Below are 24316 nucleotides of genomic sequence, written 5' to 3' on the forward strand. Positions count from 1 at the left end.
CTCACTCACCTCACAGAGTGTTTGTTGTGGGGGAGGAAGGGAAAGGAGAATGTTAGTCGCTTTGAGACTCCTTAGGGTAGTGATAAAGCGGGATATCAAATCCAAAATCTTCTTCTTCATCATCAAAAGAAAGAGGTGGAAAGGAGATTCTTCCAATCAATGGTGCATGAATAACAAATCACCACAATTATACATTTTCAAGCTTTTCCTATCACCACTTCTCTCTTTTAGGTCCTTCTCTTTCTCTCCTCCCACCGGGTGGTATTCGGCTATGGATTACTCATAGGATAGGAGATCCACTACAATCAATGAACATGACTAACTTTGGTTCTTCAATTTTTAGTAGACCTACTCTGAGTAAAACATAGTTGAATACCAGCCAATATACTTTTAGCTGTTAAACCTAACCCTTATTCAGAAACACTCAAGATTAGCTTCAAGTGGGCATATTTAGAACCTGCAAACACTTATTTTGTAAACCACTTTGAGGTTGGTTTTTTAAAAAAAACAATCAAGCAGGGTATAAATTTTATGAAATAAATAAAATAACTGAAGAAGCTGAAGCTCTGGCAATTGCCTGTATAGGTGGGGATGTTTGCCCTTTTACAGAAAATAGGAGACCCCCCAAATATATTGTGCTCTTGTTATTTCATTTCTATACCACAAACTCATATAAAAATATGTCTATGTGGTGTACAAAATCTCAGTTAGGACCAGACAACATAATAGGTGAAATCAAACAGATTACATTCAAGAAACAGAGACTTGAAAATGGGTCATCTGACAAGAAGATGACAAAAAGCTATAAATCATTTTCATAAGAAAGCTTTCATTATAAGGCTTAAGTCACATCTCTGTGACCCAACAGCAGACCAATATGGATGTTTGAATTAATTTACTGAGGGAGAGGGGGAAATGTGAAGGGAGAATTGTGAAGATGAAGATAGGGATGGTTAACACATGGGACACAGAACAAACCATTGAATGTAGGTCTGAAGGAAGTACTGTATTTTTCCATGTATAAGACTAGGTTTTTCCCCTAAAATAATAATGTCAAAAATTGGGAGGCATCTTATACACAGATTCACCAACCCCCATTTTCTTAAATCTGGGTCCCCCAAAATAGGGGGCATCTTATACATATAGGCGTCTTATAGATGAAGAAAAGACAGTACATAAGACCTCAGGACAGTTTTTGAAGGAACAATCATTTGTCACTGTGCAATTGGCTGCATTTTACACTCATCACATGAGAGGCAGACCAGTTATGGCAGCTGAGAATTTTAAAGGTGCCTTCTAGACCACGAGAACGTGAATAAACTGGAAGTGTTTGCTTGACATCAAGTTACGTGAAAGCGAGGCACTGTTGGTGATAATTTTTTTCCTTATCACTATTCAGCTAGCAGAGAATGAGATAGTGAAAAGACAAAGGCCTGTTAGTCAGCAGTGTTTCCTGGTCTCTGAGCATGACACCAAGAATGATGTCACTCCAAGGTGTCCTTGACTGCTGATTGTCCAGAAGGGTGTCCTTAGATCAGTGGTTGCCAACCCAGCGCCAGTGGGTGCCATGTGGCCATGAAGGCTTTCAAAGGTGCCCTTGGGCATGGGGCCTAGACTCTGACTTTCCTTTTTTCTAACACTTTGGAAAGAAACAAGTAGGTAGCCGTGTTGGTCTGCCGTAGTTGAAACAAAATTAAAGAATTCCTTCCAGTAGCACCTTAGAGACCAACTAAGTTTGTTCTTGGTATGAGCTTTCATGTGCATGCACACATATCTGAAGAAGTGTGCATGCACACAAAAGCTCATACCAATAACAAACTTAGTTGGTCTCTAAGGTACTACTAGGGACACGGGTGGCATTGTGGGTTAAACCACAGAGCCTAGGACTTGCTGATCAGAAGGTCAGCAGTTCGAATCCCCGCAACAGGGTGAGCTCCCGTTGCTCAGTCCCTGCTCCTGCCAACCTAGCAGTTCGAAAGCACGTCAAAGTGCAAGTAGATAAATAGGTACTGCTCCAGCTGAAGGTAAATGGTGTTTCTGTGCACTGCTCTGGTTCACCAGAAGTGGCTTAGTCATGCTGGCCACATGACCCGGAAGCTGTATGCCGGCTCCCTTGGCCAATAAAGCGAGATGAGTGCGGCAACCCCAGAGCCAGTCACAACTGGACCTAATGGTCAGGGGTCCCGTTACCTTTACCTTTAAGATACTACTGGAAGGATTTTTTTTTATTTTGGAATGAAAGTTATAGGGCAAGATGTACAGAGACCTTCTAAATGATTTCTGTGAATTAAAAGTAAGGCATGACCACCGTGTGTGTGTGTGTGTGTGTGTGTGTGTGTGTATGTATTCATTCTGGTGCTGAAAAATGCTCCTTGCTGCTATTAGACAGCAACAGCACCAGTGTGTATGCAAAATCAATACTGTGTGATTCAGGACCAGCAAAGACGTCACTGACTTCCCATGGTAAGCCTAAGGTTGTCAGGGGTAGTTGTCTCTCTCTTTTAATGTTATGCCACACACACCCCTTAGCAGCTATTGTGTGACTGGTGCTGCCCGCAATCCTGCAAATTTTGAGATGTGCTCTCTGGCCAAAAAGGCTGGGGAAGCCTGCCTCAGATACTCAATAGTCACACCCTGGCTACTTCTCAGGCGGTGATTGCGACATGTAACCAGACTCCAAATCCCAGGTCCACATATGAGGAAGTTAAAAGTGCATTTGGAAATTATATAGCATATCCTTATCATCATTATTGCCCAAATAGTTCTTATCTCATATGTTTTTAAAGTCAGGTGTGATATTTGTAAAGTAGTGGGAAAATCCATTTTGAATACATAAGCATTTCCCCCCATTTTAAGTTGAAATTTCAGTGTGACAAGTAGAGACCCAGTGGCCAAATTTAATGGCACAGTTACACAAAATGTCCAGTCTTCATCTTGTGCTCTTACATATTATGCCAAATTACTCCTTCTATAACTTAAAAAAATAATAATTTCCCCCTTACTTTTTATTTCTCCCACTGGTGTATTGTGTCTATTTTTTCCCTTTAGAACTATTTCCCTCTGCTAGTAATAGCACTGAAGTTACCAGAGCTGCACCATGATTGAATTTGTCCCTGTTTCTTTCTGATTATCCTCAGGGGTCTCATTAGGTAACCAAACCCTTGTTTTGAAGGTGGGGAGAAGGGATGAAAATTATGGTTAACATCACTGCAATTCTCCATGCTAATTAGCAATGAGTGGGACTGACAGCATGAAATATAGCCCATGCCAAGAACTGTGTTGCAGGAGGAGGATGCCTGGAGAGTTTCTTATCTAAAATGCAAATTGTGATTTCCAAAGACTATCAGGAAGATGAGTAATTGGTACAAGACACCACTAGCCCATCTTTAAATAAATAATAGTATTTTCAGATTTTTTAAAAACAACAACAAACTTTTGCAATAACTTTTTAGGAAGGGGCATATAGAACTGAATTTGGGATTTGCACACACACACACACACACACCGATTTCCCCATTCTTCCATTGAATAGATGCACTGGTTTAGTTTGAAGGGAGCAAGATATCCTTATGTTCTACATTAAAGGAAAGACCAGATGGTCACCATGACTTCCTTTCGAGCATACTCCAAATACAGTGGAACAAGTGGAGGCCAGTGGCTTTGTGTGATAGTGTGCTCTAGTACAGTGTTTCCCAAACGTTTTTGGGCAACGGCACACCTGTTAGCCGGAAAAAAATCTCGCGGCACACCACCATTAAAGCCCCGCCCCGTGACGTCAGCGCGCAGCGTCACGCCGGGAGGGACGCACAAAAGTGAAAGTTTTTTCCCTCCCCCTTGCCGGGGTGGGAGGAGGCAGCAGAGCGAGGGCAGCTGAGGCGGCGGCGGCTGTTGTGGTGGTGGCGGCGATAGCGGGCGGAGGAGGGGGCGGCGGCGGGAGTTGCTGCTGCTGTTGTTGCTGCTGCTGCCCGGACATGCCGGCCTCCTCCTCCTCCGCTGTCTCGCGATCCTCCCTTTTGCGCGCGCTGCCCCGCCGCTCGGCACCACCACCGCGGAGCCGCCCCCGGCTCGACGCGGATCCTCGCCGCCGCCGCCGCCTCTCACCGCCCGACTCGCCCGCCTTCCTCCCACGGCACACCAGCCGATGTCTCACGGCACACTAGTGTGCCGCGGAACACCGATTGGGAAACACTGCTCTAGTAAACATCTCCCTTTTCTTCCATATGCTCTGAGTTTGGTTCCTGGCTAACAGCCTATAGCAAGGCCACCTGACTATTCTAGCTCACACTCCATGGTCTGGTTTGCATTAGCAAAACTGTTGTTTCTCAGGACAGTGTGTACATGTGGGATCTTGGAGAAACACTTATGGCCACTTTGTTTGTCATTGGGCCTGTTTGCTCCCATACGGCACTGAACTAAGTCAAGGTTTGGCTTAGCATGTAGGTCCAAACAGGACTCATGGTTAAACTTCACACGTGGTGCTGTAGCTAAGAACAGACCACAGCAAATAATAAACTTTGACTACAACTCATGGTTAGTGAGGAGAGATGAAATATACTCAGAGTTGAGAGTGGATTTCATGCTCTTTATTCAGCTCATAGTGGTGAGGAGGAATGGGAGTTCCCCCAGAATGTCTGCTTTATATACATTATTTACATAATGGGCCCTATGTGATTGGCTAATTCTGGGATTCTCCTGTAGGCCAATCAGGTTGCATATTCACTTCCACCTGGAGCTGGATTGGGTGGCTCCTGTGGACCAATCAGACTGCTGCATTCTGAATCCTATTGTTCTAGGACCAATCAGACTGCTGCATTTTGGATCGTATTCAACTCAGTACATAACAAGAGAGCTTAACTATGAATCCTGGTTCAGATGGCATGGTAGTCCAATCTTTGGCTATGCTCATCATGATTCAGTAAGAAGGACCAGGGAAATACCAAAGGACCTGCAAGCTCATTTTCACGAGCCCATATGTCTTGTGTGGTTCAAGTAAACAATAGTTTGGCTTACCATGTTATATGAACCAGGCCTATATGTGCAGAAGAATTGACTAGCTTATTCTACCTAGGCCTTTGTTCAGTGTTATTGCCATGTCACAATACCACTTCTGATGCTCTGCTCTGCCATGTTTATCATCTCCATCCCATTTTCTAGATTTGTGACTATTCTCTGTCCCTGTCACAGGGTGACTCACAGGCCAAAATATGTGGTACTTCTGCTGAACTTCCAGTTAATGGGAAAGAGCTGTGGTAGTGATGAGACAGGTGATATGAACATATTATGAAAAATATAACAAGAATGTCTACTTCTTCCATTGATCTATTTGAGGGAGAAACATAAACAGACATGGCCATGTTTAGCTTGATAAAATGGAGACTGAGAGGAGATATGATAGCCATCTTCAAATATCTAAAGGGCTGCCACATGGAATATGGAGTAAGCTTGTCCTCTTCTGCTCTGGCGGGTAGGACTTGAACTAATGGCTTTCAGTTACAATAAAGGGGATTCTGACTAAAACTCAGGAAATACTTTTTGACAGTAAGAGCTGTTTGACAGTGGAAGAGTCTCCCTCGGGAGGTGGTTGACTCCCTTTCATTGCAGGTTTTTAAGCAGAGGTTGGATGGTCACCTGTCATGAATGCTTTAGTTGAGATTCCTGCATTGCAGGGGGTTGGTCTATATTACTCTTGTGGTCCCTTCCAACTCTACGATTTATGATTCTATTATCCTGTTTTCAATATACCGTGCTGAGGAGTATGTTCCTCCAAAAATAACTAGACCACAGTTGCTGTCATTATTGTAGACTGCTGAGTAATCTGTGTGTTTTGTACCCTAAGCCTGGAGTTGCACTGTAGTATACAGATACTATTTAACAAGGGCTACACGGCTTGTCCCTCTCCATGTAGATGCTGTACTTTAAAAACACAAGTATCTTATTTGTGTAATGGTTGCATTTCTGATAGTGCTAGTTACTTTCCTCACATTTCCCAGTTTTTATCAAAGCAAGCATATAATGCCATTGTTAGGGCGAAAGTGAGTCCAGTAATTAGGAAGCAAGCATTGAATCTGTAGCAAATTAGAACACACACACACACACACACACACACACTGGGAAAAAGAGAGAGTAACAAGAATTATTTGCAAATTCCTTTCATCATATCTATGATCTATGGTTGATTACTGTTAAATCTCACAGACTCTCCAGATATTATGGAATCTAAAGTACTAGGAACTCATCAATTTTAGAGTGGCTGTTGACTTACTGAAAATTGCAGAGAAGTGGAGAACAAATCTGGTTACTGTATCCAGTCTTAAGATTCTTCATTTGTTGCTCCCTTACTTAGTAATTCTGAGTCATATCAGAGTATATCTTATTCAACAAATAAAAAGGGAGGAACTGCAGGGCTGCCTAGTTTAGTTCATACAGAATGTTTCTTAAGAGTTTTATGACTTGTTTAGAGGAGAAAATAAAACCCAAGGTAAACATTCCTGGCAGTTCTTAAATAGTAGTGAGATGCAAATGTGTAGATTGTAAGGTAAAGTTTAGATTAAATTCCACGAAATGTCAAAGGGTTAAGAGAGCAGATTTTAACATGTCTCCAAAACCAAGCCTATGCTTCTCATTTGCAAGAAGAAAGTGATTTGCTGCAGAAAGTGGGGGAAATGACCTCTGCTCACCACTTTCTCCCAGCAATGTTCTTGACCTACATTTCCATCTGCACAGGGCATTCCCATTGGTGAGAGGGGAGGTTGTAGGAGAGAACTAGCAGGTGGGAAAGAGCTTGAGATTCCCTGCCATGGATTCATTTTCTATCAGCCTCAATTATGCCACAGTAAAAAACAGAAGAAGAGCCACATGCTCAAAATGTGAGGGCAAATGCAATAAGCATTTAAAAATCCTATTTGTCCAAGTTCTGTTTTCTTTTCAGAGGTTGGTGCATGAGATTTTTGTCACCTTGCAAGGTCCATTGTAACGAATTTTGTAGTTGAACCTCAGGGAGGTCTTAATTTGTGCACTACAGTCAGTATGCACTGAACATGCAGTAGGGTGAGTGGGATTGCAGAGGTCAGCGCCAAACTCTTCTCTTGCATTGGCTTTGAGTTCACAGAGCCTGTGCACAAACAGCCGGAATATGTGAAGTTTCACAGGTCCTCAGATTGCACAGAGAGCCATTGTCTGTTTAGGCTTAGTGCATGAGGCATAATATTTGGATTGGGTGTGCAAGCAGGGCCTACTGCTACAATCCTGTTCCGTCCTCCTCAGTTCATTCCATGTAGTCTGAACGTGCAGGGATTGTGCAGCCTGCCTTTTCACAGGAAAGAGTCACAAAAGGATGAGGCCATCCAGAATAACCTCATCTCTATATTTGCTGTGCTGATTCTTTTATTCTTGGCCCTCTTGAACATGTTCCTCTTGGCACACATTCTTCTAGGAGGAATGAGTCAACTGCCTGCCAAGGGGATGTTCAGCCTCTTCCAGAACTTTGAATTGTACTCTGCATCTGTCATGGCAAAAGCCAAGGGGAGTCTGTCCCCGCGTGGAGAGCTATGTTCCTTACTGCAGTTTCCTTTGTGTCTTTGCTCTGTGTTCTCCCTCTCAAGTACTTCTGGAAATTAATGAGCTTTGTCTCATACACACCTGGTGGGGAGCAGTGTTAACAGTTGTTTTTTATATATATAACTTTTAACCACATGATGGCCTCCCTTCATAGAATCAAAGCCCCATTTGAGTTAATTGTGGCTGTCAAATTATCCTCCCTGTGAAGTGTGAAACTGCACTCAGCTGACAATTAGGATTCCCTAGGGAGATGACATTGTTAGGGCAACTAACCAGGGAGTGCTTGTATGAACAATTAGAGGCAACAGTGGCTGCTCTGGCTTCTTCCTCTCCCCACCCTTTCCTCTTGCCTACCCTATTCCAGGATTGCTCCATATTTGCAGGCATGTTTTCAATCTGTACAGCTGGCATTCCCCTCCTTTCCTTGTAATTTACTGTGGCACAGAAGCCACACTGACTCTACACTGGAGCCGGGTAACAACATCTGTGCACCATTCTGCAGCGCTGCTTCCGCCACATGAAGATTTGAAGCAGGGGGGTGCTGTTTGGCCTAGAGATTATATGATGTGTTAACAACATTTTGTACTTTTATTGGACCATTTAATCTCAAATAAATCTCAGTAGTGTAGTTTTATCACTATTAGCTATATCATAGTCTCTTGTGGAAGAGTCTTGTGCAGGCTGCAGGTCTGAGCTCAAGGATAGATTATTATGTCTGCTACTGCTATCAGCAAGGAATAGTCTTAGAAACGTGAGAATCTGTTCACATTGTATGTATAAAAACCACCTCTTTTACAGAGGCATGCAGAGGCAGATAGGAGCTGGCTCGGTTTTCACCTCACCCCTAATCCACCTCTCCCTGTGCCTCCTTCATCCTGTCCTTTCTTGCAACCTGCCCCTTCATTCTCCTGCCTTTCCACCATATAAATTATCGACCTCTTTCTGCTTTCTGACTTATTTCCTGCTGCTTTTAAGTATTCCACAGGTTCCTCTGTCCTTAAAAGATAATAATAATGCATCAGCCCTTCCTTTCTGTCCATCTACCAACTAATTTCCCTTTTTCTGTTTGTCTCCAAACAGCTGGAACTTGTTGCTTACTTCCACTGCCTCAACTTCCTTTCCTCCAGCTCCTCTCCTGACCCCTACAATCTGGTTTCTGCACCCTCCTGAAACTCCCCTCTAACATCCTCTTCATGGCTATATCAGATATTTGTTCTTGACCCTCTGGTGTTTTCCTTTGACACACCGGCCCTGAATGCCCTCATAAAATCCCATAGCTTTCAGTAGTGCCTACATGCTGATGACAGCTGGCTACACCTCTCTGGTCCAGACCTGTCTCCCTCCTGTTCTGCATTTCCAACTGCTTCATATTTCTACTTTGACATTTCATTGATTTCTAAACTTAGCATGTTCGAGGGTAAATGTCTCATACTGCTATCTAAGCACTCCACCTCTCCTCAGATCATTTTCTGTATCTATTAAAAATGTCACCACCTACCCTCCTCTTGTCCAGGAATGAAACTTTGGCTTTATCTTTCACTCCTCTCCCTTCTGTGCCTGCCGTCGTACTGTTGCCAAGTCATGTTGATTTTCCCTTTACAATCTCCTCCCTTTGTATCCTTCATTGACTACTCTAGGTCAGCTCTCGCCTAGACAACTGCTGCTGTCTCCACTCTGGTCCACTCGTTGTCTTGCTTCAGTCCCCACCCCCTTCTGTCTAGAACTTTGCTGCCAAAATCATTCATCTCCTTTATGGTTCTACCCTCCTTAAATCCCTACACTGGCTTCTGGCCTTCTCCCAGATCAAGCACAAACTCCTTGCGCTTGTCTTCAAAGCCCTCTACACTCCCACTGCCCTTTCTTATCTCTCTGGTCGCATCATATCCTGTGGCAGCCCTGCCTGTGACCTTCACTCTTTAGTCATCTAAAGATCTTCTGCCCCCTCAAATGAATTTGCTTGCTCTTGATGCCTTTTAAGCTCAGGACTCTCTCCCAGAACATCTGAAGGATGCTGCCTCTCTTCCTGCCTTCAGATCTCTCCTCAAAACCAATCTTTTCAATTAAGCCACATTTGCCTGGTACTCCCAAGGCACTGTAACTACTCCTAAGTACGGGTAACTGAAATAAACCCATATCCTTCCCTGTTTGCATGTGCCTATATGAAGTGCCCCCCTCCCCTGTGTCAATTTTTAATTTGCAAGGTGTCTGGGGAGGGCAAGGATTTATCTTCTTATGCTTTGTAATGCACCATAGAGATTCATAGCAGTACATAAATAATGCAAAATCATCATCATCATTGATTCCCATTTTGCCCTAGGAGATACAATAGACCGGCTGTAATTTGAAATGCAGTTGGGGGAAATCTTCACTGGTATTACCAGAGGCAAAGGGCGGGGTAGAGTTCCTGAACACATACTTTTGATTTCTCCATGTAAGTGAATGGATGACATTCCTTTCTATGGGGGAGAGTGCTGCACTTGGACACCGTTGCAGAGGAGGCAAAATCTGTATCCTGCCTTTGATGTTGGTGGGGTGCAGCCTTAGAAGCAGGAGTGCAGTGAGGCACAGTTGGTTCAGTTCAGAGTACCCCAAGATATATAAATATATATAAAGATGGATATCTTTTCCTGTGCACATGTATTTAGGATTATGTCTCATTGAAAGCAATAGGATGTACTTTCCAGTTTAGACTGGGCTGTAAAACTCAGTTTCTGACATACGCTTGGATCCATCTGGCATACCTTTCTGCAGACTCTACGCCTATCCTCTGGTTACACTCCTGTCTTCCTTTCACCCTGCTTCTAAACTCTGGAAGTAAATCACACTGATTTCAGTTGAGATTTTATTCATGTTAAGCTTTGCCTGTTTAACCCTATCATACGCACTTATCTTTTTCCCTGTCGGGTAATTTCCACAAGCTTCCCTGTTCTGCATTTCTCTCTGACTGGTTTCTGCCCTCCTCCTTTCTCCTTTTCTCCCCCATGTGAATCCCAGATTAATAAATAAAAGTTTCATTACTACCTAGGTTTGCAAAAATGATTTGATTCCAAAAGATGATGAATTTTAAGAGAAGCAAAATGTCAGGCACAGCAGGGACATTTTTTAAGCTTCAGTAAGTTAGGATGGTGGAACACAAGCCCCAGTATAATTGTGTTGGCAGCCCCTAGTTATCAGGAGCTAGGCAAGGGGACACAGCGGTCAATTGCTTTGCTATTTAATGTGGTGGTTTTATGTTTCCAATGTGCAATTGTATATTAAAAGTATCTTTGCCCCCCTGACGTGGCTAAATAATGGGATTTTGCTGCTGGGCTACACTTCTCTGTTACAGCATGGGTAACAGGCAACCCTTTGCTGCTCTTTTCAGGACTAACTACACAAGCGGATGATGCGTCGTTTCTTTCTTTAAGAGACAACCTTAATCATCTGTACCGGAAACTCCTTAGGAGAGCCACCTATTCCGCTTTTGTCCAGCACATTGGTCTAATTTTTCTCCCAGAAAGCTGCCTTATATTGAGTCTCACCTAGCTTAGTGTTATCTACATTGAGTGACAGTGGCTCTCCAGGGTATGAGATTGGAGAGAGGCACCAGGGATCAATCCTGAGACCTTTTGCATGCAAAGTTTGAGCTCTACCACTGAGCTACAGCTCTTCACCTTATATGCAGGCAGACGGCCTGGCACAAGTGGGTCAGGGCAAGGCTAACAGATAATTCTAATTCAGCATTCAGTTCTCTGGTGCATACATCTGTATTATCTGTCTAGTGTTCCTAGAATAAGGATTATTCTTCACCCCTTTAATGCAGAAGCAAGGAATATGTGGTGAATCAAGGTTCTCAAAATCCATGTAAATTGGTGTTTGCACTTCCTAAACCATTTTACAAATTATTGACTCTCAAGCCCCATCACAAACTTCAAATTGAGGAGAAGGTGGGCACCAAAGCAATGCAGAGCTTTTGGTAAAATGCAGGCCAATTTTGCGCCATTTCTGAGAGAATTACAAAGGGGGAAGGAGGCAACCTTGGACAGGGGTTATTACTGCTGCAACATTAAGCAAACCCTGTTTTATTAAAGTTATGGCTCATGCTGGCATTAGGGCAATAGAGGTGTCAATTCTCCTGTTATTAACTCTACTGCCTAGAGGCATAGATTTCAGCAAACATATCCAAGAGCTGGAGCTAATCTGTAGCAAAGAGTGGAGGCAAGGGGTAATTTCCTCTGCCTAGCATCAAACCAGAGGAGGGGCAGTCAAGGAAAACCACAGTATTTCCAAAGAGAAAAGGGAAAGGGGGGATATTGCCCCCCACACCTGATTTCCTACGAATGAAACATGAAAAGAAATCAATGTAGCTGAGGGCCAAGTACGTTATTGCTGTAATATTATTCACCCTTTACAGATTGCTTTAATAGCACAATCACAGAAAAGTCATGCAGGGAGGCTGAGGATGATATAGGGAGCTTTGTTGATTTTGCCCTCCTCCTGCCCCAAGTAAAAAAGTAAAGAATGGGGAGAGGGACTGGATCAGTGTGAAGAGATGCTGTCATTGAGAGCTTGATTCTCCTACATGAGCACAGAGCATTGGCTTAGCCCCAACTCTCAGTGCACTAGAAAACATTGTAATTTATTTTTGGGCTGAAGGTGTCAAGAAGACACATGGGCTAGAAACTCCAAAGCTGGGTTCAAGATACCAGTTTTAAAGGCATTTGGGTCAGGACTTCCTTTGACTCAGTGCTGATTTCTGGAAAAAGTTAGTAGGAAAGTTGTACATTCAAAATGAAAAGGTAGGCTAGAGTAGAGTAGGCAGAAGGCATAGATGGCAATATACAGACTCTGTGTGTATGTGTGTGCATTCATATTGTTCCAGTATATGCATGTAATATAATGGTGGTGAGTTTAGATGGCAGATCTTGCCAGCCAGTCAGGAATTCAGGGACAAGTGATAGGGTGCAGCAACGGTGAGAAATTAAAAACACCATGGAAAACAGGAGGGGAAGTTGAAATAAACACAATAACAAGTTTTTATGTGTTGGAATGTATATGTGAAATTTTGAAATTTATTAAAATATAATGAATGATAAAAAAGGGAATTCGGGGACAGGAGACCCTAGAGATGCTCTAAAGACATTGAAAACTGTTCTGAACTACCATTTTGGGAAGCTAGTTAGCTGGGGCAGGGCTTATGAAGGTAATCTCATGTGCCAGAAGAAATAATGATGGCATATATTTTGATAGAGTTGTACCAGAACCCTCAAACACCTCTGCATAGTGGGGAGCTGCACTGGGTAGCAGTACTTAATGTAGTAGTTAGTTCCATCTCAGTCAGTTTTATTGCACATAGCCAAAGGTTGCCACAATGTACACAGAATTATTTGACAATTAAAAGAAAATATACTGAATTGGTAAAAAAAGACTTAAAACATTTATATTATTAAAACATTACATACTCTAAACAAAGCTATAAAAGTACCCCAATGTACAAATAAAAACATTAAACAATAAAATTCATAAGCTAAAATCATCACATGGTCACTAATGTTAAAAACAATATCAATTAATACAGTGTGCAATTTATACTCAGAGTTTGGTGACAAAGATAGAGCATAGCCTGAGGTAGATAGATAGGATCAAATAAATTCATCTCCTTTACAGTTAATGGCTACCTTGGCTATATAATTTGCTCTAATTTTCCTAGCAGCAGTTGCAAAAAGTGCTACCTGCCAGGTCACATACTTATCTGTGTCTGCAGGGAGATATAACATCATATCAAGGGGGTTCTGGCCAGGGGACCCTGTCATTATAGGTACCAAAAATCTTTTTCTTGCATCATTATATAACAGACAGTGCAAGATATAATGCATAAGGTCCTCTACTTCAGAACATCCCCTAATGCAAACACGTTTTTTGGTATGCCTCTATGTCTCCCATCTCTATAAGCAGAGCTTATTGTATTTAGTCGTAGCTCTGTAAAAGCTTTTCGAAGCTGTGCAAAAGTCAATTCATTAAAATTAGATATGTGTTCATTGACCTCTCTAAGTTTAAAATACAATGGGGTGCATGTAGATGTGCACATATAGTTTAGATCGTTTTTAGTTGCCACTGCCCTTATGGTTCGTTTAAAAATATTTTTCTGTGAATATAAGGGGAGTTCTTTAATCTCAGTCACTGAGAGGTCATATTTGCCCATCAGTTGGGCAGCATGATGTACCCAGTTTTTAAAGGGTAATCCATTTGAGAGCTCAATCAGGCATTTTTTTTGGTAGCCTAGTGTTGTCCATCTGTTGAACTCTAAACCAGTAACAGAGAATTCTTTTATCTATTTGGCTCTCTATGCTCAACATGCGAGTTTCCAACCTGACCATGGCAGATTGCATGTCTTTGGGTAAACCTAAAAGAACTCTTAAAAAATAATTCTGTGGGGGTTCCAGACCAGAGACCTTTGAGGTACCCCAAACCTCTGCACCATATAAAATCTGGGCCATTGTTTTTGCTTTATACATATAGAGCTGGGTTGACCAGATTTCCACCTTTACATGCAGCGAATTTTAGAATGGCTTTTGCTGATTTAAAGGCTTGCAATTTAATATTGGATAGCTGTGTATTCCAAAAGGCCGTTTCTGAATAAATCAATCCCAGATATTTAAACGTATTTACTTGGTTTATGATGTGTTCATCCAGGTGCCAAACATGCTTTTTAGAACGCCTCCCAAATACAATGACCTGCGTCTTATCATAGTTTATAGATAAAGCATTCCTCGTGCAATATGAACTTAATTTTGCAAGCAGCCGTCTCAGGCCCACCTGGGTTCTAGATACAGGTACTAGGTCATCAGCATACATTAAAACTGAGAGTTTTTGGTCGAGAATTGTAACAGGGGCAAACTGTAGGCCCTCCAGTTCTTTAACCATGTCATTAATATAAAAATTGAACAGGAAAGGTGCCAAAATGCATCCCTGTTTGACTCCAGTAGTGGTCTTAATTCTAGTGGTGAGATGGCCAGCCAGATCCACCTTTACTTGTATTGATGTGTCAGTATATAATGTTTTGATGAGAAATAATAGACGGAGGTCTATATTTGTCTTTTCCAATTTTTGCCACAATGCGTGTCTTGGGACCGTATCAAAAGCTGACTTTAGATCGATAAAAGCAACATATAATTTTTGCTTCAAATTATGGATGTATAGTTAGTTCCTAAGCAGTAGCAAGAAGCTTCTGCAACTATAATCCAATGGAAAGAACATATTATGGTGCCAGGACTCATTGCTAAAACTAGGACTGTCACCTGAATAAATAAAGTCTAGCTGATTGAGCCTATATGTTTTCATCTGCATGAATCTGCACAGAACTGAAACAATGGGGGGGATTGTCTTTAGGTGACACATTTATTATGGTAGACTTCCTCTTCGTAGGGGCATCATTCATTTCAGAGTGAGATAGAAGGGTGCTTATCGTCTCTTATGAGATGGTGCTTATCTGTATTTTTAGAAATACATTAAATAAATAACTTCATTTTTAAAATTGCCATCGTTTTACTCAATATAAAATTTTGATTAATTATAGATGAAAATTACCGTAGTAGGTGAAAATTAATAGGTGACAACGAACAGATAGGACTCCTCTTTCCTCCTCCACCATCAATATGTCTGCCTTCACAATGCTATAAGAGTGTGCACAATTTAAAAACTAAAAAGCTAACCTTTTGTTGTTCTTCTTGTTCTCGTTTCTGCCCGCTGTTGTTTAGGAACACTTTTATGCCACTGTTTGATGCCGGAAGGACATGGAAAGAGGCCAGCCCTGACAGCGAAGCTTACCACCGCAGACCTGTCCTTGTTTTCCGCTGGCAAGCTGGCCATGCCCTGCAGATGAGCTGTGACCTCCTGAGGGTGATGCCAAGCTCTCGTGTCAAGAACATGCTCCATCCCGATGAGCAGAGGAAGGAAGAGTCCTCCCGCAGTAGCATGCACTGTCCCAGCCAACAGAGCCCCCACCGTGTACATAGCCAATGAGATGTCTGTAAAGGATTGCGCCTTCTTGTACATTTTCCTCGTTCCCTTTCAACTTGTTGATTGTGTCAAAATTGTCAGTTTGTAACAGTAACTTTCAAAAAAATATTGTACTAAAAACTGAAAATTGCACTCAATAAAAATTACGAAATAACCTTGATTTTGGAAAAAAAAACTTTAGTAGCTGAGAGATTGAAGAATGCTATCTGAAGGGAAGGGGAGCTGATTTATGAGTATGGCATGTTGTGTATTAGCAGCAGAATCCAATCTGCATGAGTAGGAACATCAACATATTTGGGTGGCATTCAACTAAGTTCTGTGCATTGAAATTTAACAAACACAACTACATTAGGTTCATAAACTTCAATGTATCTACTGCAGGGCTGCAATATGTCCAGGTTTTCCCAGACCGTCAAAATGGTGTCCAAATGGGTAAAATGTCCTGGAAAACCTGGACGTATGACAACAAAGATTTTCACTTTGGGGGATATAGCAACCCTAATCTACTCGGAGTAAAACTTTGTTGAATGCCATCCTTTCATTCTAAGGGTTCTTTCTTGTGCAATATTGTGATATTTGGGTAAAGATACCAAAGTACAAACAACATTGCCTTACAAAGGGAGCCTGCGTGTTTCAAGAAATTAATTTCCATATATGAAAAAGTCATATGGCCTTTGCTTCCATCTACTTTAAGATTTGAAATTTGTGCACACTTTGTAATTGGCTTGGTACATATGTGATTTTGTACTTGAATCATATATCAGCCAAAAGTTTATTGGGTTATGAGATAATTGGCATAATATCCATTTGGCCCACACCCCTTTGAATGACTCACAGGGATACTCAAGAGATAGTTGATGCCAAATAGCTTTCTACTCCAAACTTGCTTTTTTTAAGGTGAGAAAGAAAGGAGCAGGGATGAAGTTGCAACATACTGGAACTGGAAGAAAAGTCAGAGTAGTTTTGATTGCTGCAATTTAGGTGCAACAGAGTAGAAAAGAGGAATGTGGGTTGCTTACAATCCGATCCTATGCACATTAACCCAGAAATAATAAAACCCACTGATTTTCAGTGGGAACATTCTCTGAGGGCAAGTGTGCATAGGACTCTGTCTTTGCTTACTTAATTACAACTCAAATATGAACTTGCAGTAAATAAATGCTGAGTCACTTGTATCTGCTAAGGCTGATAAAGGGGATGTTTGAAACAAATTAAATATGTTGTTTTTTTTTAAAAAAAGTGGGATTGTAGAAATTGAACAAGTAGGTCTGATTAACCACTGGATGTTTATTTGTTTGTTTTAAATGAGGAATCATCCATTTTTTGTTTCATTGGCCCAGTACACCTTAGTGTATCTTGAGAAACTGTTTAACAACTAGCAATTGCTAAAATCTAATCAAGTCTTCACAAGTCCTGTATTCCTTCTTAAGGTCGTTTCAAAGGGCATATATTGTGGCTTTAACATCATGCCATCTTTTTCGCTCCACTCTGTTTTGCCCGGGGGAAAGTTCTGGAGAACTCAAACCTTGCTCACTTTTATGACATTTTGGTTGGTCCTAATAAAGATGTCACCACACTGTGAAATTTGAGTTTTTTCCCCTATTGACCAACATGGCTACCTTTGAAGTATGAAACAAATAAGAAGTAGTTGGTCAACCCTTATTACTTGCCCTACTCCAGAACATAAACATCACATCTTTTTAAACTTTGTTCCAGGCCCTCTACTGGGTAAAGTAGTTTTCCTAGAAGGGCAGCTTTCATCAAGAGCTTGAGAGGGTTCCCCCGTTCTTATACACAAGAGCCCACAAGTAGTCATTCCTCCATGCTTCCCTTTCACCCCTAGATTGGCAACTGGAGATTGCAAGGGCACCCATCAGGGAATCGATTTAGTTCAGGGACTGACATTTTATAATGCTGTTGTTTTCAAAGTCATTTATGAAACCTGATTGTCAGTTTAGACATATTTGTGTCCTGGGCTAATGTTTCATCAGTGTGGAGTAACTCTAGGACTGGGAGGCTCAACTCTGACAGAGGAATAAAATGAGTGGTCTCTGTAGTGGAACTCCCTTAATTTACAGACGATATGGACAGTTTTGCAATGACCCCTAAAGGCTGGTTTTAAAAGTGGTTTGTGTCTTTTTCGCTACTACCCTTTCTTACTACTCATGATTATCCCCTGTTCTCATTTGTTCGGGTGGCAGGATGGACCTCCGAGATTTTCATTTTCAGGCTGTGAACACCCTGTATCTTTAAAGCACATTTGAAACACATTCTTTTCCTCAAAGAATTCTGGGCACTGAAGTTTGTTAAGAGCTGCTGGAAATTATAAATCTGAGAGGTAAAGTACAGTGCCCAGAATTCACTGAGGGAAATAATGTGTTTCAAATGTAATTTAAAGGTGTAGTGTGTACACAGCCTTAGGGTCATGTGGTAAAGTCAACTTAGAAGCTACTTGCAAAAAAGGAAAGGCTCCCAGTTTCTGTTGCCTCAGAAAGGCAGGGTGTGCTTGGGTTTCCAGAAAGATACCACAGAACTTCTAATAAGAAGTGGAACAGAAGAAAACCATTGCAAAGCTGCTAGAAAATATGAAGCAAGCCAAGGCAAAATTTCAAGACTTAAAAAGTTGGAAGGTATTTCAAAGGTAATCTTGTCCAACCACTCCTGATTCAAGAAACCTAGGACTACAGCATCCAAACAAGGTGGTCGTCCATACTCTGCTTAAAAACCTCTACTGAAGAAAATATACAGATTCCAAGGCAGTCTGTTTCATGATGAACTAGTTTGTGCTATCATAAATTTCTTTCCAAAGTTTAATCTTGACCCTTTCCCTTGTAATTTGCACCAACTTCATCTTTGGGGGCATGAGTGGCATTCATTTTCATGTGTAGGGAACAAGATAAAGAACTGGACTCAATGGAACCATTGGGATTGTGGTGAGGCTAGACATGTTTCTTGCCACTGGGTAACCCCAACCATTAAGAATCGAACCTGCACCTATTTACATAACCATCATAATGAATTCTCACTTTTTGTTGCACTGGAGTGAGGCAGAAGGCTTCATCCTAGCAGAAAGTACTTCCTTGACACCTGCAAGAGAAAAGAATATCTTCCTCCTACATGAAGTTAAGCAAAATAAAATAAAATCAAAGCGGGAAAACCGCTATCTGGGGTATAAAGGTTGGAGCTCACATATCATTTTAGCAGATATGTAATTCTAGCATACAATTTTAACATGCAATTTTAGTAAGTATAATAGTTTTTAAATTGCTGTTTTTATTTTATATTTTTAAATATTTGTATTTTTAAAGTTATATTTACATTTTATGTAACTTGTTTCAATGTTATCTTGTGTTGCTACTTTTAATGAATATTTTAGATTGTCTTTTGTAAAGCACTTAGCAGTCTTTAATTTGAGTAATATATGAAGGTTGTTAACCTATATAAATAGTGCATTACTTTGTGCAAAAAAAGAGAAACAAACCCCACCTCAAACTCCCTGTATACTAGCTGCTGGGTAGCCAATGTGTGAAACAGATTGCAGGACTAGATGGGCCTTTGGCCTGATCCAGCTCCCTGCAACTAGATATGAAGGAGAAAGATCATACCTTTCGCCTTCTACCTGGCACAGTAGTTTTCTATGTATAGGAATCTTTTGTGCCTGTTCTGTTTGTGGGGACTCCATTACATGAGCTCCAACCAAGGAGTCTAAAATGGCATAGCCCTGGTAGAAGCTTGGCCTCTCTGCAAGAGCTAGGCCTGAGCCAACTAATTGTGAGCAGGGTGAAGGATTTCCTGGCATTCAGTTTTTACTCTCAGTGCTTGTCACATCAGAAATGGCAAAGCCAATACAAAATACTTTACAATTTGTACTTAACATACCACTTGTAATGTATTTCTTGGCAAAGGCCGCTTGGGAGGAGCTGTGGCTTTAGGAGCGCATTGAAACATTTGCACATCAAATCCCTTGACTTTGCTTTCTTAGTATTACTTTGAAATAACATCCCTCAATTGCTACGCCAGATTGGAGGTTACTCTTTACAAAACAGAGCATGCTATTTTGTATTGTTCATTTTCTTTGTGCGTTCTGACTTGCAGCGTTTTCTCGGGTGTCACTTCTACATATTGATTTGCAGAGACTTCCCATTCCTCCAACCTTGCGATGGCGTTTGCTTTTTCTGCAGGGTCTCAAAATGATACGGATTGTCACAACGGCATGGTGTTGGTTGAAATCTCATTGAAAGCTAGACCATCAGACACTGACTGAGCAACAATGGAAATTCCAGAATTCTGGATGGCAGCAAAACACCCCCTAGAATATCTAAAAATGCACTGCATTCAAAAGAAAAAGAAGTAAGACAAGCTGAACACCTTAAATAGTGAGTGGGAAAGCAGAGAGAAAATAGCCAGAAGGGAGGGATGTAATCATGAGAGGTGTATGGGTGTTTGAAATGGGTGAGGCGTCAAGGGGCTTAGTGGGATAGTACAGATTTGGCTGGTGACACAAAGCTCTACTTCTGCTTTACACAGGCAGGTGTGGCAGTGGATGTGCGGGAACATTGTACTGCCTCAGTTCGTTGGATGAGAGTCAACAAACTAAAGCTAAATTCAGAGAAGACTGTGGCACTATTGATGGGTGGTTCCCAAGACCGGATGCCTGGGAGGTTGCCTGCTTTTGATGGAGATACACTCTGTTATGAACTGGCAGAGGAGGAAGAGGATCCTGGCAAGGGGTGTGGCCAGGACTGGGACACACCGGGGCAAGCTGGGGATGGGGAAGGAGAGGTTGGTGTAGGAAGTTCAGGGTGACAGAGGATGACGAGGGGATGGGGGTCCGTGCACAGGAACCAGAGCAGCAGCACCCATCACCAGAGTGGCCCCCGTCTCCATGAACACGGTGAGCTCTGAGACATAGGGAGCAGTGCGAGAGGCACTCTATGAGACTCAGGTAGGCAAGGGCCCACAGCCCAGCTCCCTATCTGGCCAGATGGGGCTCACTGGCTCTGGGAGGAGGTGTGTGATTTCTCAGCTGGGGCAGGCTTGGAGCAGGTGAGGGTCACATGCCTTGTCAAGCCCAGATGCTGCAATCAGCATGCAAAGTACAAAAGGGAAGCACCGTGCTGTGTCTGGTCACTTGCCCATGTTTGATGGACCTCAGCTTGGATGCACCAGGATCTCTGTGGGACTCTGCTTTGGACTGGACTTTGGGCATGTGGATTGACCCTGGACTGCGGACATACCGACTTACTGCCAGGTAGGCCAGGGGTTCAGGACACACTCCCTCTGAAGGAGGGAGTAGATAACCTGGGGGTACTCCTGATACTCCCTTATGAGTCCAAACACCACTTTCCATTATGGGCAAATAATAGGTCCTGCAACTCTAGCACCAGTTTATTGAAATGAGGGTTCATGGGAAAACGCCTGCTGAGGTTCCAATCTAGTGAAGGAACACCATGTGAAAAATAATGCTAATATCTTAAGAATAGTAATAGTAATTGAGGTGTGGTAATGGTGAGGGGGACAGCCAGTGAGCGAAGTGAAGTGAGCAGGGGTGCAGAGACATAGTTATTTAAATTTCTTCCGAAGATTATAGGTTCACAGCATAAAAATACAAAATGAGAACACAAAATACATAATAAAAACAACAACCAACCAATAACCCCTCTCCCACAAAGACATTTTAAAGGATGTAGACTGGTTAAATAGAAAAGTTTTCACCTGGCACCTAAAGATATATAATGAAGGTGTCATATGAGCCTCCCTGGGGAGAGCATTCCACAAATGGGGAGCCACCACAAAAATGTCCCATTCTTGTGTTGCCACCCTCCACACCTCTCGTGGAGGAGACACACTAAGAAAGGCCTTAGATGATGATTACAAGGTCAGTTCATATGGGGAGAGGCAGTCCTTGAGGTATTGCAGTCCTGAGCCATTTAAGGCTTTATAACCATACAACCTGGTAGTTATTTTAAATTACCAGTCTGTTCTGGCCCTTTGGCAACGCTTTAGAAGAAGACTGTATGTTTTCTGGGTAGCTTGATTGATCAGTATATGAGCAATTGTAAAGAGCCTGGTGCAGTTCCGCTACCTTAAACACCGTGCAAACACATTTTTTACAGGGTGGCAATTGGCAACCTTGGGGTGTCTTCTGTTGAATGAAAGCAGCTATATGGCTGAAATGCATTGCTGAAATGCTAGAAGGAACATTCTATTTGATTTCTGTCTAACAACATAAAAGCTGGCTAGGATATTCCTGCACTAAGTCAAAAACGGATAGGGAATCGTAACGTTACCTGCTAGCTCTTGTAACCAGTACAACAATACCCTGTGCATCAGTACGGTGCTGATGGTAGCATAAATATTGCAGTGACTGCTTTCAAAGCAAGCAGTCAGTAGTTACTATTATTCAGTGGTTACTGTATTCAGCTAGCTAAATATTCTGCGCCAAGGACGTATGAAATAGGGACATCTCTACTCAAAAGCCCATATAAGTTACTAAATACGATTTCCATTAGTCACAGAGCAGGGCTTGTCCAGGGGCAGAGCTTGGGATCTCAAATGACAGCGACACCCTGTGTGATGCCTTTTGTGCTTCATTCCAAATCATAGCTGTGGTGCACCCTGCACTGGCCCCGAAGCTCCATACCCAAGTGCAACTGGTTCTGCTCCCCTAAATCTGCCTCTTTCTTATACGCCCCGCATACACCTTGCCCCTCCTAATGAGCAGCAGAAACAGAAATAGACTGTGTGAAATAGTAAAAGTAAAACAGAAAAAGGGAGACGGAATCGTGCAAATGATGGAAGCCTTGCAAAATTGCATAATTTATACAGGTTTCAGAATATAGCTTTTATCATATAATTTACCTTAGTGCAGAATTGTGATTACAGAAGGCACCCGGTCCTGCTTATAGCTAGAGAACAACAGCTGTGTAAGTTGGTTTAGTTTGCCAGTTTGCAGCCTGCAAGGCATTTCCAACTAAGTTTCTGCTTAGCAGTAGGTTAATGGAGAGGGTGATCAGCTTGCATGTTTAAACAGTGGAGAAACTAAACCAACATAATTTGAATCCTTCAGTGATGAGAAACTCCCAGAGTGCAAAAACTGTATACCCCAAAGAAGACCTTAATCACCTTGCTTTGATTCTTATTTTGTTTGTTGAGGGGTGGTTCAAAATAAAAAAAAAACCCCGTTAATGTCAGGGCGACACTTTCGGCAATGGACAGAGTCCACTTCGTTTGGAGAACTAGAGGTTTTGAAAACCATCTGTAAGCTTTGAGGAAGCTTAGCTAGAATTGCCCATAATCCGTCCTGTACTCAGATGTTTGGCTCCAGTGCATTTGCCAAGCATGCAGGCAGATCTACAGAAAAAAAGATGACAAAAAGAAGCAAAAAGATTCTGCGTGAGATAAAATATATAGAGTAACAGAGAGAGAGAGAGAGAGAGAGAGAGAGAGAGAGAGAGAGAGAGGTGTGCCCAGTAGGATCATTGGCTAGACTGTAATTAGAATTAGAACACTATGGCACAATGGTAAAGCTATGTGCCAATTTGCATAAAAGGGAAGCATCTGTCTGGATTATTTGAGGTGTTTGACTACTAATTAAAAGGAGTTTCTTCCTTAAAGAAGGTGGCCTGTGTGTGTGTGTGTGTGTGTGTGTGTACCACAGCTGAGTTGAAACAACTTAAGATTTCCCATCACTCTTTGCCATAAGGATTGAATTGCTCTCAATTGCCCTCTGTGACATCATCACATTTCAAATCTAATTGTCTACAGACTCTTGTGACATCATCTTGCTCACCGTATGACCCCTGAGAAGTACCTAAACCAGGATGGAAGAAGAAGTAGAACTGAGGGGAGAAAATTGTGCTAATAATAGGAACACCATAAAGGTAAAGGTAAAGGACCCCTGACAGTTAAGTCCAGTCGCTAATGACTCTGGGGTTGCGGTGCTCATCTTGCTTTACTGGCCGAGGGAGCCACCATTTGTCCGCAGTTTTTCCGGGTCATGACTTAGTCACTTCTGGCAAACCAGAGCAGCACACGGAAATGCTGTTTACCTTCCCGCTGGAGCGGTACCTATTTATCTACTTGCACTTTGACGTGCTTTCAAACTGCTAGGTTGGCAGGAGCAGGGACCGAGCAATGAGAGCTCACCCCGTCACGGGGATTCGAACCGCCAACCTTCCAATCGGCAAGTCCTAGGCTCATTGGTTTAGACCACAGCGCCACCATAGGGTGCCTTATACTGATCCCAACTATTGTTCCTTCTAGCTCAGTGCCGTCTACATTGACCAGCAGCAACTCCCCAGGATTTCAGGCAGGGGAGATGCTGGGGTTGAACCTGGAACCTTCTTCATGCAAAGCAAATGCTCTACAACCGAGCTGTAACCCTTGGAGGAAACCCTGGAGTTATAGAGGAAACACATTAGCAGTTGAGCCATTGCATATGGTCTGCACATTTGGCACGCATCCCTCCCTGCCTCACCCCCAACCTTCTTTCATCAAACAAATTTTGCGAGATTTCTGGAGCTTCAAAAAAGTGACAAAACTCTTTGACAGAAATGACGGCAGGAGAAAAGGAATTGCTTCATGCTTATTTAATAAGGCGGCTCTTAAAACAAAGTCCGGTAAGGTAAAAAGAATGCACATCATCCCTAAAAAAGCACAGTCCTTAAAATACAACAAAGCAACGACTCATAACAATTCACAAAATACCACTTTACCCATTGCAGCAGTAGCCACTCATCCATTTGCCTAATGGTGTCTC

The 24316-nt window shown here is 42.2% G+C and overlaps 1 protein-coding gene across 13 annotated transcripts in view; it reads left to right on the plus strand.

Moving 5' to 3' along the window:
* EPHB1 (EPH receptor B1) overlaps positions 1 to 15715 on the plus strand; it is a 366648-nt gene extending 350933 nt beyond the window's left edge. For 8 of the 13 annotated variants that reach the window (XM_081192559.1, XM_081192560.1, XM_081192561.1 and 5 more), the window contains one exon: positions 15294 to 15715. In XM_081192559.1, the coding sequence (XP_081048685.1) occupies positions 15294 to 15558 (265 nt within the window). In that variant the 3' untranslated portion in view covers positions 15559 to 15715. The remainder of the gene's footprint in view (positions 1 to 15293) is intronic. The other 5 variants (XM_081192551.1, XM_081192564.1, XM_081192555.1 and 2 more) reach the window with 1 other exon arrangement.
* Positions 15716 to 24316: the final 8601 nt, after the last annotated feature.

Source organism: Podarcis bocagei (assembly GCF_964188305.1).
Source record: "Podarcis bocagei genome assembly, chromosome: 4".
NCBI classification, from domain to species: Eukaryota; Metazoa; Chordata; class Lepidosauria; order Squamata; family Lacertidae; genus Podarcis; species Podarcis bocagei.